This window comes from Arachis hypogaea, chromosome 19 (genome assembly GCF_003086295.3).
Source record: "Arachis hypogaea cultivar Tifrunner chromosome 19, arahy.Tifrunner.gnm2.J5K5, whole genome shotgun sequence".
In the NCBI taxonomy this organism is placed as follows: Eukaryota; Viridiplantae; Streptophyta; class Magnoliopsida; order Fabales; family Fabaceae; genus Arachis; species Arachis hypogaea.
In genome coordinates, this window is record NC_092054.1 from 129840266 (window position 1) to 129858565 (window position 18300).

Here is an 18300-nt window from a genome sequence, read left to right on the forward strand (position 1 = left end):
CCTTAATTAAAAAAAAAATCATATTCTAAAAATTAAAGTTCAAATATCTTGTTTGAGGAATTAAATAATTTTTTATTTTATTTAAGAAAAAAATCCCTATAAGATATGATATCTCATTATATACTTATTAAATAATATAAAAAAAATATACGAAAGAAAATGTTAAACAATAAAAAAATCACATATGACAAGCCCAAAAAAGTTGAGGTAAAAAAATTGATAGAATAATTTCGAAGATGGAAGGCAGGATGAAAAGCAACGCATCCAAACAAATAAAAAAATAATAAATTAAAAAGTGGTTTGAACTTTCAATTCTGAATCCACTTTTGAAAATTGAGATTGAAAACTAGAGTTAACAAATTAAATTAGTGTTTGGTCCCTACCACTCCCCACCCACATTCTCTCTTTCTGATGTCATTGTTGCTGCTTATATTGAATTGAACCCATCCCTTCCCTCTTCACTCTTCAACATCACTCTTCACAATTTGCGCCGCATGCTCCTGCCTTTAGAATCACACTCACTCACTTGTTCTCTCTCCTATTTTGGTCTTTTCACTTGAACAATTCCGCTCCAAATGGTTGCAGAGGCCTGGTTTGTGAAGATGGGTAACCAAGTCAGTTCCAATCTCAAGCACGCCCTTCTTCTAGAAACTTCTTCGGGAAAGAGGAAGCAGCAGCAACATAGCAGCACCATCAAGAACAACGATAAGGTAACCATTGACATTCTTTCTTTTGAAGTAGCCAATGTCATGTCCAAAACGGTTCACCTTCACAAATCCCTTTCGGATTCTGAGATCTCGAGGCTCAGGAATGAGATCTTGACCTCTGAAGCTGTTCGGAGCCTCGTTTCCTCCGACCATTCCTATCTCCTTGACCTTGCTCTCGCCGAGAAGCTCGACGAGTTGAACCGCGTCGCCGGCGTTGTTTCCAGGTTAGGGAAGAAGTGTTCTGTCCCTGCATTGCAGGGATTCGAGCATGTGTATGGTGACATTGTGAGTGGGGTCATAGATGTCAATGAATTAGGGTTCTTGGTTAAGCATATGGAAGGTATGGTGAGGAAGATGGATAGGTATGTTAGTAACACTAAGAATTTGTATAGTGAAATGGAGGTTTTGAATCAATTGGAGCAAGCTATGAACAAGTTTCAGAATAATCAGAATGAGGAGAGTAGGAGGGTCTTTGAGCAGAAACTCGCATGGCAAAGGCAAGATGTTAGGCATCTAAAGGAAATTTCACTTTGGAATCAAACATTTGACAAGGTTGTCGAGTTGTTGGCCAGGACAGTTTGCACCATCTACGCCAGGATGTCGGTGGTTTTCGGGGATTCTGCATTGAGGAAGAATAGCATTGGGCTTGCTGGAGGTTCTCCTCCACCTGAGTGTGGCTTGGTGTCTGGCCAAATTAGTGTTCCTATGAAATCGGAGAAGTTGAATCGCAATCACAGTGGCAGAAGTGGAAGTCATTCGGGTTCGATTGGGAGAACTGTGGAGAGAAAGGGAAGTATTGGTGGTAGGCCGCGGATGGATATGAGGAGAGGCGATTTAGCATATCTCCAACCCGAAGATTTCGTTCTTCCTTGTGGAACAAGTCCGGGGAGACTTTTCATGGAATGTCTAAGTTTAAGCAGCTCTGTCTCTAAATTTGATGATGATGATGATTCTGTTATTGATCATGGGGACCGATGCAGTCACAGTATTGGTTTAGGGAATAATGTCAAGAAAAAGGAGCAGTCGTGCCATTCCAGTGGGTTCGATCATGCTCAAATCAGTATTCCTTTCAATGGAGATCTAAGAGCAAAATCCGGTGTTCAGAGTTGCTCAACCTTTGGTCCCAAGAGTAGATTAGCTGTTTATGCTTCTCCTTCCACTCTTGGAGGCTGCGCTCTTGCTTTGCACTATGCTAATGTCATAATTGTCCTCGAGAAACTGCTTAGCTATCCTCATTTAGTTGGAGAGGAAGCGAGGGATGATCTCTATCAGATGCTACCGACGAGCTTAAGGTTATCGCTGAAGGCAAAGCTGAAGTCTTACGTCAAGAATTTGGCCATATACGATGCTCCTCTTGCCCACGACTGGAAGGTGACTCTTGACGGTATACTTAGGGGGCTTGCGCCTCTCGCGCATAACATGATAAGATGGCAAAGCGAAAGGAATTTTGAGCAACACCAAATTGTTAGCAGGACGAATGTGCTGCTACTTCAGACCTTGTACTTTGCTGATAAGGAAAAGACAGAGGAAGCGATCTGCGAGATTCTTATTGGGTTGAATTACATATGCCGTTATGAACATCAACAGAACGCTTTGTTGGATTGTGCAAGCAGTTTTGACTTTGAAGATTGCTTGGAGTGGCAATTGCAGTGTGGATCTTCTTTGCTTAATTGAATACCTTGTAAAATTTGAAAATCCTCAATATGGTGAGCATTTCCTTGACTTATAATACCAAAGTGTGTTTGCATTTTCCGTTTGGAGAACTCCCCCTATGGTTTGTGGCAAAAGCTACCTTTCATAGCTTTTGCTCAAATCAATAGTTTTATAGTTGCAAATGGAAATCCAAACATACTATTCATATTACTCTGGTATAGCATGGAATTCTGAACTTTGTACATTGAGGACTGATATTGTTGAAGACTTGAAAAAGTATAGCTGTATGTAATTGCAATTTGACTTATATAGTATACATGCAGAATTATATTTATAAAGGGGAAAAATTGTTCACGATGAACTTGTAAATATGTTTCACAGCTTGCTTGTTGCTTAGAAGAGTATGGCATGTTAAAACTTGAAATTACTGTTATGAATAGCAGAGATTAGTACTGTTATGTAGTTGCTGCTGTTGATTCTCCTTGCAGTTTTTTTTTTTTTTTTTTTTTTTTTTTTTTTTTTTTTCAGTAGTTCTGTATTATGGATCTACGATAAAGTCACAAGATATTAAGGTTCGTGTTTCTTGCAAGAATAAAATAACTTGTTTAGGTGGTATATTGGTTTGAAAAATGTTATGCTTAAAGATATATCTGAATGCATTGTTTATTATCAAAAGCGCAGAAGGTGGGTTTCACTTTCAAATTTTCAAAACAAGGGAATCTTCAAAAAAAAAAAAAAATTAAATGTAAAAACCTGAAGATCAAATTAATCTGCCTACAAGGTTAACTAGGAATATTTTTAGAATATCACTATAGAAAATTCTATGATATGGTTGCAAACACTACCGGATTTTGTTTTCTTTCACTTAGGCTACAATACTGCATTTGAAACAGAAATACAAAAACAATAGATACAGAAACTTGTTTGGTTCTGGAGACATAGATAGAGACAATTTTTTGGTTTAAGAAACATATATTTTCTGTACTTTATACATTAGTCTCTATCTCTCGTTCTTTGCGTTTCTATGTCAAAGCCAGAATCAATGCGCCCTGTGGAGCTAGTACACAAGGCTGGCCTGTAATGATACTGCAGAAGAGGCCAAATCAGTGAGCTTTAACTACATGGAGGAAAGAGGAAGTGATGTAGAATTGTAGATGTTGATGTCGATGTCAATGGCACCATTTTAAGCTTTGAGCAGTGGTTTAATTCCGAGTTAGAAAAATCACAGCGCAGGGTTGACTTGAAGTACCACAGCGTAGCAGATCTTATCAATCATTGTGTCATGTGACCCTTCATTTATATCCATTCTCAGTTTTCGAACTTGTAAAGTTAGGAATTCCTATCAGAAGGTATTTGCAGATGTGAGGCACATAAAAGATTTACTACTATACTGTAAACTTAGTTGCTATTTATATAGAGTATTTAGCTAAAATGTATTCTAAGGGTGCATTTTAAGTTTATTATTAATAAAAATTTTAGATATTTTACTTAAATAACTGTATAGCAAATATATTAAAAATTAAAAATTTATATATTTTTATAAAAGAACTAACTAACCTTCTTCCTAGTTTGCACAAGCTCCGCTTGGACGAAGTGGTAGTCCTTGGCCAGGCGCATGGCAGTAAAGTGAATGGAGTCCTTCATGTACTGTTTTATCAAGCTCAAAATGTTGAGAATTTAATATAATTGGTTCTGGTAGATCTTTTTCAATTGTTTTTTTCGAAACTGCCTCTCCCTATTTATTGTGTTCATGACTTTCTGTTTTGTAATTTAGTACCATCAAATTCTTTTACCATGTAGTAGTATGCCACATTCATATTCTTAGCAACTTTTCCACAAACGATCAAGGAGTTGAACGAAATGTTCTTTAAAGTTTTACTGGTAGCTCAAAACTGTTTTTGAATTTTCAATTAATTCAAAATAGCCTCTTAATTTTCATTGTGACTCATGTTTATTTCTTGAGTTTTTCCGTGAACAAAATGTTGATATAGACAATATGCTTTGGACATGTAAGAGTGATATTTAGCCATTGACACGTGATATGTGTCACAACAAAATTTATTATTTACATGTCAAGTTAATATAACATATGGTTTGTTTACGTGTTATTTGACAAATCATCATAATTACAGGGTGTTTAAAAATTTTTTGGAATTTAATTTTCGTGAAAATTGAATTTAATTATCGTGTTTAAAACAAAAATAATTTAATTAGGTTAGATAGAATTTAATTCAGTTCAGTTTTTTTTTTAAATCAATTCAAACTCAAATAGATTTTTATTACAATTTCACTTAAAATTTAAAATATCTAAAATATTCTTATAATCTAATTATTTTTTTTAACCTTCATTTCTTCTCAACACCTCCTACCATTCAACACATGATAGAGGCCGAAAATGCAGATGTTTCACCTTTTAGTCGGTGAAGTGATTGTGACACTAGAAGATGTGACTCATATACTTGGTCTCCCGATTAATGGGGAGCCCGTGACGGGAAGAACGAACAACGGTCCTCAGTTTTTGGTGGAGAACTGCTTAGCTTGTTTTGGTAGGTTGCCCGATTCGGATGATCACTTATTGGGAAAAGTAAACATTTCATAAGTTCATCGATGTAAAGACGCCGAAGCGTTAGACACACATAAGTCCATCGAGCAATATGTCCGGGCTCACATTTTCTGCGTGCTCGAAACGGTTGTATTCCCAAATAAGTCAATGAATTCTGTGAACTCAAAGTTTTTGCTTCTACTTCGAGATTTTCACCGCATTCCATTCTACAGTTGGGGGCAGCTAGTGTGCCACATCTGTATAGGTCGTTGTGTCATGCATCGCGATACAAGTGTAAAGAAATGGATGACCCACTCATTCTGCTTTTAGTTTGGGCGTGGGAGCGTATGCCGTTCTTAGCACCTATTTCTCTCTTCGACTCGTTTAATTGCAAATTCTGAATACGTGAATCCGTTGCGAACGCGCTTATGAGCCTCGACGATCGTTCGAGTAAACAATTCGTTTAGCCGATAAAAAATAAACCCAACAATCAGCACAATGTTTTGGTTCCCGTCTTGTGCCACCGCAACCAAAAATGCACCTTTATATTTTTTGTACAGGTGTGTGCCATCAACCTGCACCAATGGCTTGTAGTGTTTAAATACTGTAATACATGGATAGAAGCTCCAAAACACGCGATGGAGAATTCTTACACCATTCACCTCCTCACCTTCACGATAAACAGGGAGAGTTTTTATTTGAACACGAGACCTTGGCATCTTCACAGTCATTGCTTTCAACCATACTGGCAGAGTCTGGTAAAAAACTTCCTAATCACCAAAAAATTTTGCGATAGATTTTTGCTTTGCTAACCAAGCCTTGTAGTAACTTACAATATAGTTGAACCTGGATTGAACTTCTGTGATAAAAGACTTCACCTTTATCGACGGGTCTGCTTCAACCAATAGCCTAATAGCATTTGCAATCGTGTCTGAGTCAAACTTAGCATGATCTTGTGAAATTGTGTCCCTATTGTGCACGTGAGTCTGCCATTGTATCTCTTGATCTCCCAATAACCTTTCTTGCGAATCAAGTTAGCTCGGTTAAGCCAATCGCACCTTGCATAATACCCCTTGCATTTTGTATTTAATATCTGCGGCTCAGACTCATACACAGTATAATCAATTTCTCTAGAGATAGCGTAACTTTTGATTGTAGAGATCATCGACTCTCTAGAACCAAATTTCATTCTGACACTAAATTCACCATCTTCTGCCGCAACATCGCCTTCACCTACGACATGCGAACCACCATTAGTCAGTTAAGGCTAAATAAAGAAATGTTAGTGGTAACTTTAATTAATAAATATAACATACCCATATTTACATACTCAGAAAATTTTGGGGCATGCGTGACTTCGAGATCTAGAGTTTGCATAAAAGACGGAACACCAAAGGGATGCTGGTTTACAAGTGCATCTGCTTCATTTTGCACCACCGGATTGCCTGCCTCGTCTCCGTCATCGTTTTCGTCATTGATTTTGTAGTTGGCTTCAAATTTCTCTTCACTGTAGTTATTATCTTCTTCCCAATCTATATCCTCGAGCTCATCCGTATTTACCTCATTGCCAACCGCGTCCAGTCTCATATGTTGTTCAAATTTAATGTACAATTCTATCATTGGCACGTAAAATCGGGTTTGTTAATAAATATAGAACATCTGCTGTATACATGCGTTGTCAGTGATGGACATTATTTGAAATTGAATCAGCCTACCAAATACTTGCACAAGATTCCTGTATAAAATGTTACTCACCCTCTTTGAAAAGTGACTTTGTATGTTTTCATAAAAATTATTTTGCAACTCTACAAAATTCATGGTGCGTGAAATGACAAAAAAAAAAAAAAAACAGACATTCACAAATAAAAGTCGCTCCTTCGTATGTGTTTAGTATAATCTCACCGTTATAATACACTTACAAATTTACAATACCTTTCATAACCTCAACTTTATCTAATCTAACTTTTTTGACACTACAAATTATCAAAAAATTCACTATATAAAAAAAAGAAATGGAGTGAGGTATGAAATACGAATAAATTGTCAATGGTATTTATAAGCAAGATTCTTAATTTAAATATTTTTTCTCATATAAAATACAAGCTACGTTTTGCAGCTTTTGAATAATTTTTTTTAATGTTTATGTTTTGTACTTCTAAAAAAAAAAGTAAAAAAATTAAACTCATGGGTAGGTTGCAATTTTAAAAATTATGCAAAATTTAAACACAGCTTGTGATTTACCTCTAATATCATATTAGTGTAATTACTTTACACATCCATTTCAATATCAAACATTACATTTCTTTCTAGGTGATTGCTCTCATACCCCAACATTTGTGATAGAATCCATACTCTGTATATGTGGACCAATACAATATAGACATGTGGCATCATTAATTCTAGTCAATTAATAATTAAAAAATTTTAAAATCTTAAATATTAATGTATTTTAAAAGTGTATTAATTATTATTTGTATACAAATACGAATACGTATATACTTTAATCATATATGATTAACTATGGTTAAGTATTTTTGTTTATTAAAATTAATACAAAATTAAAATAAAAAATCTCTTCTCTTTCCCATCAGTGTTGTCTTCTTCCCAAAATACATACTAGTTATTGTTTTTTATTCTAAGTTAGACTCCTGAACACCCAACCCTTCCAATCTGAACTTCTCCACTATCGCCGTTCACCGCCGCCGTTCACCACCGCTCACCGACACCGCCAGATCCCTTCTATCTCACAGGCATTCGTCGATCTCCATTTCTATCGCCCGTCATTAGCGTCCCCTGTTTCCGCCTCCAACAGCAGTGTCGCTGCCGTCTCTCACGTTCTAAGCCTCCGTGACCCATTGTTTGCCGCCTCCGATCCACACCGCGTAGCGGCGTTCTCCATCACCGTCGCTGACTTCCACACCCCTGATATAGGTTAGGTGTTCATCGTCTGTTCAAACAATGAATTTCATTTATTTTGGTTATTGGGCTTGTTTCTTGCATGTTCAAACCGTCAGGTTTATTTTATTGATTTTTTTATGGAACAAATTCTCTGCCATGGATACAATTTTTCGAGCTCTATATCTACTATGTAGATTGATCAATTAGATTAATTGCAGTATATGTATGATTGACTCTGGAATCTGAAGTAATTACTCGCCTAATTAGAATTATCTTTTCAGTTGTTGAGCCGGTATAAGTTCATTGTTGAAGGCAGCTTCATCATTTACATTCTTATTTTTTTATCTAATTTAATTTAGTTGTGTTTGTCTTCCATCTCTCATGTCTATAGGCATTTAAAATATTTTCTGTTCAGTTTAAGTGTATCTTTTCTTTGATTATCATGAATTGTGCAGAGATGTTATTGGTTTCAATCCATCATATCTCTATTGTCAATCTACAAACCACACCCAAATAAAAAGGAGAAAGAGTTAGCAAAATTAACCTTTTTCTTTTTAGTACTGTACAGACAAATGCTAGTTTTACTTTCAGTCGGCCAAAATTACCTATTTTTGTGAATTAGTCTGTGTGCAAGACAGAAGGAGCATTGTGGGCTACGACTTAAATTTGGAGAAAATAAAATATTATCTCATTTAAGAGTTTTTTCAAGTAAGGTTGAAAAGTTAAATTGTGTTGTAAAATAACTAAATAAATAAGGAAGAAGTAACAAATATAAAATATGAAATATAATTAGATAACTCAAATAGTAATATTGACTGGAATTACTATATCAATATAGTAGATATAATTAATATATTTAATAATATTAAAGTATATAAGAGAATAGTACGAAAGAGAAAGAATATAATATATTGTGATGTGTGTGTGTATATATATATATATATATAAAGATAGAAAGAAGTATTAAAAGTAAAGAGAGAGAGAATTGCATTTGCTTTTGTTTTATTATTGCTGTGTGTAAAAGCATTCGAGGATGCTTGCTATTTATACATGTAAAATGATACCACTTTCAACTTTCATTTATTGCCATTTGTCTTGTAAATGGATTCATTTAGTCTGGAGAATGAAATCCAACTAAGCCTTACGTGGTTATCCATGGTCATCCACCTTTATCACAACACTCCCCCTTGGATGACCATTTAGGATTATTGTCTCGTTAAAACCTTACTAAAGAAAAACCCAGTGGGAAAAAACCTTAGTGAAGGAAAAAGAGTACAATATCCTTTAGTGATGGGGACTGCCTCATTAAAAACCTTGTCAAGAAAAACTCAATGGGAAAAAAACCTAACCAAGGGAAAAAGAGTACAGTCTCCCCCTCTTGCCGACATCATTTAATGTCTCGAAATCGGCGCATCCCAATCTCATATATCAATCTTTCAAAAGAGGATTTTGGGAGTGACTTTGTGAATAAATCTGCCAGATTGTCACTTGAACTGATCTGTTAGACATCAATAGTCCCTTGATTTTGAAGATCATGAGTGAAGAAGAATTTGGGAGAGATATGCTTTGTTCTATCACCTTTGATATATCCGCCCTTAAGTTGAGCAATGCATGCTGTATTATCTTCAAACAGGACAGTTGGAGCTATCTTATGATCAATCAGTCCACATGATGACAGGATATATTGGATCAAACTCCTGAGCCAAAAACACTCGCGACTTGCTTCATGAATCGCTAATATTTCGGCATGATTAGAGGAGGTTGCTGGTATCGTCTGTTTCGTGGATCTCCATGATATAGCTGTACCACCATATGTGAACAGGTATCCTGTTTGTGATCTCCCTTTATGTGGATCATATAAGTATCCAGCATCTGCATAGCCAACAAGTTGTGATGTGGATCCATAGGGATAAAACAATCCCATATCAACCGTTCTATGAAGATATCGAAAGATTTGCTTGATTCCACTCCAATGTCTTCTGGTTGGAGAGGAACTATATCTTGCTAGTAAATTCACAGCAAATGATATATCGGGTCTTGTATTGTTAGCAAGATACATTAGCGCTCCAATGGCACTAAGATATGGTACTTCAGGACCAAGGATATCTTCATTTTCTTCTTTAGGACGGAATTGATCCTTTTTCACATCCAAAGATCTTACGATCATTGGGGTACTTAATGGATGCGACTTATCCATATAAAATCTCTTCAAGATCTTTTCTGTGTATGTTGTTTGATGAATAAAGATCCCATTTTTTATATGCTCGATCTGCAGGCCGAGACAAAATTTAGTCTTTCCAAGATCTTTCATCTCAAACTCTTCTTTTAGAGTTTTTATAATTGTTGGAATTTCTTCAGGAGTCCTAATGATATTTAAATCATCAACGTACACAGCAATTATAATGAACCCAGATGTAGTTTTCTTTATGAAAACACACGGGCATATATCATCATTCTTGAAACCATTTTTGGCCAGATACTCAGTAAGACGATTATACCACATTTGTCCAGATTGCTTTAGACCATATAAAGATCTTTGTAATTTGACTGAGTATAACTCTTGCGAATATTCATTGGATGGTTTAGATATCTTTAGTCCTTCAGGGACTTTCATATAGATATCCCGATCTAATGAGCCGTATAAATAGGCTGTTACCACATCCATTAAATGCATATGCAGTTTATGATATGCAGATAAACTGACCAAATAACGCAATGTTATCGTATCCACTACAGGGGAATACGTTTCTTCATAATCTATACCGGGTCTTTGTGAAAAACCTTGTGCCACAAGTCGGGCTTTATAGCGCACAACTTCATTTTTCTCATTTCGTTTTCTCACAAATACCCACCTATATCCAACAGGTTTTACATCTTCTGGTGTACGGACTACAGGTCCAAAGACTTTACATTTTGCAAGTGAGTCTAATTCAGCCTTCATGGCTTCTTCCCATTTTGGCCAATCATTCCTTTGTCGACATTCTTCGACTGATCTTGGCCCAAGATCCTTACTTTCATGCATGATATTCAATGCTACATTATAAGCAAATATTTCATTGACAATTGTCTTATTTCGGTCCCATTTCTCTCCTGTAAAGACATAATTTATTGAGATCTCATCATTTTCACAATTTTCAAGTACCTGAACGTCTTCTGGCGTTAACACTATATCAGAATTTTGGACAACTGCAGGTGTCTTTACTATGTCTTTTTCAATAGGAATCGTATTTACCTCTTTTCTCTTTCGAGGATTTTTATCTTTGGAACCGACAGGCCTGCCACGCTTCTGGCGTGTATTTGCTTCCGTGGCTATTTGTTCTACAGGGACATCAATTCGAATTGGGGCATTTTCTGCCCTGCCACGCTTCTGGCGTGAATTTGCTTCAGTGGCTACTTGTCCTACTGGGACATCAATTCGAATTGGGGCATTTTTCGCTGGTATATAAGATTTGGTTATCCTCTTTGTATCAGAAAATGCATCAGGCAATTCATTTGCTATTCTTTGCAAATGTATAATCTTTTGAACTTCTAGTTCACATTGCCCTGATCGAGGATCTAAATGCATCAACGATGATGCATTCCAATTAAGTTCCTTTTCAGGAAGCTTATTCTCTCCCCCTAATGTTGGAAATTTTGATTCATCAAAATGACAATCCGTAAATCGGGCTTTAAATACATCTCCCGTTTGTATCTCAAGATACCTCACTATAGAGGGAGAATCATATCCAACATATATCCCCAATTTTCTTTGGGGTCCCATTTTGGTGCGATTAGGTGGTGCAATGGGAACATATATCGCACACCCAAATATTCTTAAATGGGAAACATTTGGCTGCTGGCCAAAAGCTAATTGTATAGGAGAGAACTGATGGTAACTCATTGGCCTCAAACGAATAAGTGCTGCGGCATGTAAAATAGCATGCCCCCAAACCGAGGTTGGGAGATTTGTTCTCATAAGTAAGGGTCTAGCAATTAATTGGAGGCGCTTAATAAGTGATTCTGCTAACCCATTTTGTGTGTGAACATAAGCTACTGGATGTTCAACACTTATTCCATTAGCCATACAATAAGCATCAAAAGCTTGGGAAGTAAATTCACCAGCATTATCAAGGCGAATTGCTTTGATTGGATTTTTTGGAAATTGTGCTTTTAATCGAATAATTTGAGCCAGTAATCTCGCAAACGCCAGGTTGCGAGAAGACAATAAGCACACATGTGACCATCTCGAAGATGCGTCTATCAGGACCATAAAATATCTAAAAGATCCACATGGTGGATGAATAGGTCTACATATATCACCTTTAATCCTTTCTAGAAATTTAGGGGACTCAAATCCAATCTTTACTGGTGATGGCTTTAAAATTAACTTCCCTTGAGAACATGCAGCACAACAAAATTCACTAGATTTAAGAATCTTTTGGTTCTTTAGTGAATGTCCATGAGAGTTTTCAATAATTCTCCTCATCATGGTTGTTCCTGGATGATCCAATCTATCATGCCAAGTTATGAATTCATTTGGGCTAGTAAACTTCTGGTTTACAGTGGCATGTGATTCAATTGCACTAATCTTGGTATAATACAACCCAGATGAAAGTGAGGATAATTTTTCTAATATAACTTTCTTATTTGAATCATGAGTTGTGATACATAAGTACTCATGATTTCCCTCATTCATAGTCTCAATATGATATCGATTTCGGCAAATATCTTTAAAGCTCAACAAGTTTCTTCGAGACTTGGTAGATAATAGTGCATTATTTATTATGAATTTTGTTCCTCCAGGAAACAAAATTATAGCTCTTCCGGAGCCTTCAATCACATTGCCTGAGTCAATAATAGTATTAACACATTCTTCTTTTGGCACCAGATGGGTAAAATATATATCACTTTTGAGAATTGTGTGTGAACTTGCACTATCCGCAAGGCATACATCTTCATTACATATCCTTGCCATTCTCTTCAAAGACAAATAATAATAAAATGAGCAGTATGCACAGTTAAATTGAATACTTGATCGAAATTATTTTTCTAAGAAATACTGTACATAAAAATAATGTCATATACTGAAATTTTATTTTAAAGCATGACACATTTAATGATTTCAAAATTTATAAACATTAATATTTCATTATTTATATACATTGTATTTGAAACTTAAATATATAAAAAATAAAACTTAATAATAAGTTATTTACATTATTTATTTACATAGATATTTCACAATCTCACATATTAAACTATTCCATCATTGATCAAATGACCAATATTTCCTTCAGGGTCCTCAAAGAAATCAGATACATCATAATGAGTGGTGGAATTTTCAGCATCATTTGAAACAAAATTTGTTTCCTTTCCTTTGACATCCTTTTTCAAAGATGCCTGGTAAAGATCGACTAGGTGCCTTGGGGTACGACAGGTACGTGACCAATGGCCCTTTCCACCACAACGGAAATACTTATCCTTTGTTGATTTACTCTGCCCGATATTTCTTTCTTTATCCCACTTCTGGTGAGATCCTCTCTTTTGAACATAATTCTTTTTTCTTCCATAATTTTTTTTGTTATTAAAACCTTGCCATTTACCTCTTCTGGGGTAATTTGCCGCATTTACTTCAGGAAATGAGGCGGCGCCAGCTGGGCGCGCTTCATGATTCTTTAAAAGCAACTCATTGTTGCGTTCAGCAACAAGAAGGCAAGAAATTAACTCAGAATATTTTTTAAACCCTTTTTCTCGATACTGCTGCTGCAGGAGCACATTCGAGGCATGGAAGGTTGAGAAAGTTTTCTCCAACATATCATGATCAGTTATCTTTTCCCCACATAATTTCATTCGTGAGGTGATACGAAACATTGCAGAATTATATTCATTTATAGATTTAAAATCTTGTAGACGCAGGTGTGTCCATTCATATCGAGCTTGAGGAAGTATCACCATTTTTTTATGATTGTACCTTTCTTCAAGATCTTTCCAAAGATCTGCAGGATCTTTTAATGTGAGATATTCATTTTTCAATCCTTCGTCAAGATGACAACGAAGAAAAATCATGGCTTTGACTTTATCCTTCTGGGATGCATTATTTTCAGCCTTAATGGTATCTCCAAGATCCATTGAATCAAGATGGATTTCAGCATCTAATATCCATGATAAATAATTGTTTCCAGATATATCAAGAGCATTGAATTCAAGATGAGAGAGCTTCGACATAATGAAAATTTGTTACCTGAGTCTTCCTAAAAATTTGATCAGAGTCTCGTGCTGATAACGTGTTATAAAATAACTAAATAAATAAGGAAGAAGTAACAAATATAAAATATGAAATATAATTAGATAACTCAAATAGTAATATTGACTAGAATTACTATATCAATATAGTAGATATAATTAATATATTTAATAATATTAAAGTATATAAGAGAATAGTACGAAAGAGAAAGAATATAATATATTGTAATGTTTATATATATATATAAAGATAGAAAGAAGTATTAAAAGTAAAGAGAGAGAGAATTGCACTTGCTTTTGTTTTATTATTGCTGTGTGTAAAAGCATTCGAGGATGCTTGCTATTTATACATGTAAAATGATACCACTTTCAACTTTCATTTATTGCCATTTGTCTTGTAAATGGATTCATTTAGTCTGAAGAATGAAATCCAACTAAGCCTTACGTGGTTATCCATGGTCATCCACCTTTATCACAATAAATTGTATATTATTTACTTGAATAATAATACTCATAGTTAACAAATATTTTTAATATACGTGTAATTATTAACAAATATTTTTTATATTTAATAAAAAAAATTATCACATAATTTTACCAGTATTACTTATTTAAAATTATTTTTTTGAAAAAGTATTCTAAAAACAAATAAATAATTTCTATTTTAAAATTTGAATTGAACTTGATTAGTATGAGAATAATTACTTATTGTCATCATTCAAGTATAAAGGCAATAAATTAAATTAATGTAGTAACATATTAATAATCATACAAATAAATAATCATTATTTAACATTTATTCCCACCATTCAAGTATAAAGTGATAACGTATTAATAATTTAATAAGGTATATTTAAAGATAATAAATTAAATTAATGTATCTTTAAATAAAAATACCGAAATAGTTATTTTTCAAAATCAAAAAATTATAAAGATATTAATTTGGGGCATAAAATCAATGACTTTAATTGTATTATGCCACTAAATATGCATGGATTATAATTTGAGAAAGGTGTGGGTAAATTTAAAAAATTTTAATATTTGCATGCTTATAAATAAATGATTTATGCAATAACCTTATATATACGTTACCAATATATTACTAGTTGATATATGCAATAATAAATAATTATAAATAAATAATTTATTTCTTTTTTTTTAAAAAAGACCTTATTAATTTATTAATACATTACAAGCAAGTTGTTATTGCAATTATGAGATATGCATTAATTGTTGATTCATTCAATTAATTGTTTCATGGTCAATCTCCTTCGTAATTGCTTCATTGTCAATTGTGGGGATCAATTTGTGGTCAATAATTATTTTATGATTTAATTAATTTTTTATTTTATAACTAAACCTCACATCAATTTATTATTAATATAGTGTAACAGGTTCTGAGTAATCGAAGATATAAAAACTTACTTGAACATCATAAACATGAACATCGATGACAATAAGAACTTAAAGGAGTCTATCGAATATGATGAGCTGTGTTTTGGGTATGATAGTAGCTCTGATAAGGAGGAGGAAGATCTTATCAACAATGAGGGTAAATTTAGTGAATCCATGGAGGTGTCGAATTGTAGCTATAAAATTCAAGAAGTTAAACGAATTAAGCTATGATGACATGTGGGGTATTGAGTTTGACACCGTTGATCAATGTTTTGATTTTTATAGAAATTATGCTAAAGTGCACGGTTTTGTTGCGAGACTTGACGAAAAAGGACAAGATTTCAATGGAAACCTTAATATGCGACAGATAGTTTATAACAGAGAGGGTACACGTAGAAAAAAGTACTTGGAGATGGAGAACAGAAAAAAGGATCACAAGCCAATCACCCGTGTAATGTGTCAAGCAAAGATTAGATTTCATTATGACTTGATTTTACAAAAGTGGCGGGTCACCAAATTTAAAGAGACTCACAACCATGACCTCATCCCACCTAAGTATATCCAGTTTGTTCTGGCATATCGAACAATGATTGACGCTGATAAAGCACAGGCTGATAGTTTGCACTTTTATGGTGTTAGAACTTGTCATATAATGGGGTTCATGGTGGCACAAAAAGGAGGTCCGAACAGGGCGAGATTCACAAAAAAAGATCTATACAATCATTTTGACAGATCGAGGCGTGCAAAGATAAAAGATGGTGATGCACATGCAGCATTGAGTTACCTAGTTTTTAAGGCAGATGAAGATCCACTATTGCAAGGGAAGTTTACTTTGAAGGATGGTAAGCTTGATAATTTAGTGTGGGCCGATGGATCTAGCATCACTAATTACCAATGTTTTGGTGATGTGTTAGCCTTCGACACGACATACCAAAAAAATAAGTATAATAGGCCGTTGGTTGTCTTCTCAGGAACAAATCATCATGGACAAACATGCATTTTTGGTTGTGGTTTATTATCCGATGAGAAGCGGAAAACCTATGTTTTGGTGTTGAATATGTTCATGGAGATAATGGGTAATAAATAACCTATAGTTGTGGTGACAGATGGAGATCTTGCAATGAGGGAGGCAATAAAAGAAGTTCTTCCAAACGCTGCATGTAACACCCTAATATTCAAATCCTTATGCTCGAGTCATAAGTCAATGATATTACGGTGGTACGACTCTCAGGTAGATTTTTAATATATAAATATAGGTAATTTCGAAAGGAGTATTAATCGAGAAGCCTGAAAAGAGTAGACATAAAATCGCGAAGACGTATCACTCACGTTTCGACAATAGAAAGATAAACCGTGAAGCCGAAAATGATATACGGACAAGGCGTAAAGGAGACTAAAAGATAGATAACATATGGACATATATATAACATAAGTAAATAGCCACTAGTCGCGACCCGCGAAGATTAGGCCGGCTAGGGTACAGTATGAAAGTAGTTGACAGCAGTATGTCCTAATCTCTCCCAAAGGAAACACGAGAGCCTCTATAGGCCAGTTCAAAAGAGTTCAATACATAATATAATCTTTTCGAAACAAAGGTGGAGAGATTCTAAGCAAAACACAAAGTAGAGAAAATGAAGATCTTTGCCGTCTCTCAGACGACCCACAACTCACTTCTGAGCACCTGGACCTGTATCTGAAAAATAAGAGATATATACGGAATGAGAACCCCGGGCCCATGGGTTCCCAGTATGGTAAAAGTGCCAAATAAATACAATGCACTACAATAAGAACTCATTAAGCATCCTAAGCTTCTTCACCAATTATTCATCCTAGATTTTCGCTAATCCATGAATAGGCAACTATCGTAAAGGGATACTAAATCTGGTCCATATCTCATAAAATTCCCAACTCGCTGACTCTCCCACGAATCAGATTTGGAATTCTAAACAAAACCATCATCAGTCGTCTTGTCTCAGCAATTCTATGTTAATACATCATACCCTCACCGGGAGCTAGTGAAACCACATCACTGCGTCTACCCAGGGAGCTCAAATTATCTCATCCAATGATCATCATCCTCAAGCAATCGCATCACCAATTCGTCTCATCAAGGACAGCCCTCAACCTCTACCGACACCAACATGAGGGGCCTCTCAGTTGTACAAACACAAGTAATACATGCAAGTAATACACAATTAAGGTACAAGTAGAACAAGTAGCACATAATCAGGTAACATAGCATATATAATGTAGAAGTCTAAAACAAATAAGCAAACCCAAACAATTCAAACATATTCAAATGATGAATGCCTGCCCTATGGCTGATGATATCATCTGTCGGTTATCAAGCCAACCCGACGTGTCCGGTAGCTAACCCGGGTACAGTCTCTCTGTTGCGCATTAATATCATTAGAGGGAATATGTGCCCTGTCACCATTGGAGGGTATCTGCGCCCTGTCGCCATTAGAGGGTATCTGCGCCCTGTCGCCATTAGAGGGTATCGGTGCCCTGTCACCCTTACAACCAGAGAGAAAACACAAGCATACTTACATTCAACATTTTCCATCATTATTCATTTATCATATTCGTTCATTTATCATATATGCATTTATACTCAGCCATAATCCATAATGGCTTTGTCGTAACCCGGCAATAACTCAGCCATCCGGCTCATAGTTCAATCCAGAACTAGCCAATTTATCAACATGGCTCCGCCGTATCCGGCAATAACTCAGCCTTCCGGCTCATGGTTCAATCAAGAACCATCCATTTATCAATAAATACAGCCCTTCGGTTCGTGGCATACACGGTACTTCCACCGTCATCCTCCATATCTCATATAATCATCTTTGATCATCATTGATCATTACTTTTCCCCTTGCT

At 35.3% G+C, this 18300-nt stretch overlaps 2 protein-coding genes across 2 annotated transcripts; both read left to right on the forward strand.

Annotated features, from left to right (window-relative positions):
• Positions 1–321: 321 nt before the first annotated feature.
• LOC112776468 (uncharacterized) lies at positions 322–2822 on the forward strand. Its single transcript, XM_025820633.3, has one exon. The coding sequence runs from the start codon at positions 576–578 to the stop codon at positions 2379–2381; it is 1806 nt and encodes a 601-aa protein (XP_025676418.1). The 5' UTR covers positions 322–575; the 3' UTR covers positions 2382–2822.
• Positions 2823–15505: 12683 nt separating this feature from the next.
• LOC112778738 (protein FAR1-RELATED SEQUENCE 5-like) lies at positions 15506–16504 on the forward strand. The gene has a single exon (XM_025823029.1). The coding sequence runs from the start codon at positions 15506–15508 to the stop codon at positions 16502–16504; it is 999 nt and encodes a 332-aa protein (XP_025678814.1).
• Positions 16505–18300: the final 1796 nt, after the last annotated feature.

Excerpts from the sequence above, each read along its gene's own strand:
- LOC112778738 (XM_025823029.1), top strand. The coding sequence starts at position 15,506 with ATGATGAGCTGTGTTTTGGGTATGATAGTAGCTCTGATAAGGAGGAGG.
- LOC112776468 (XM_025820633.3), top strand. The coding sequence starts at position 576 with ATGGTTGCAGAGGCCTGGTTTGTGAAGATGGGTAACCAAGTCAGTTCC.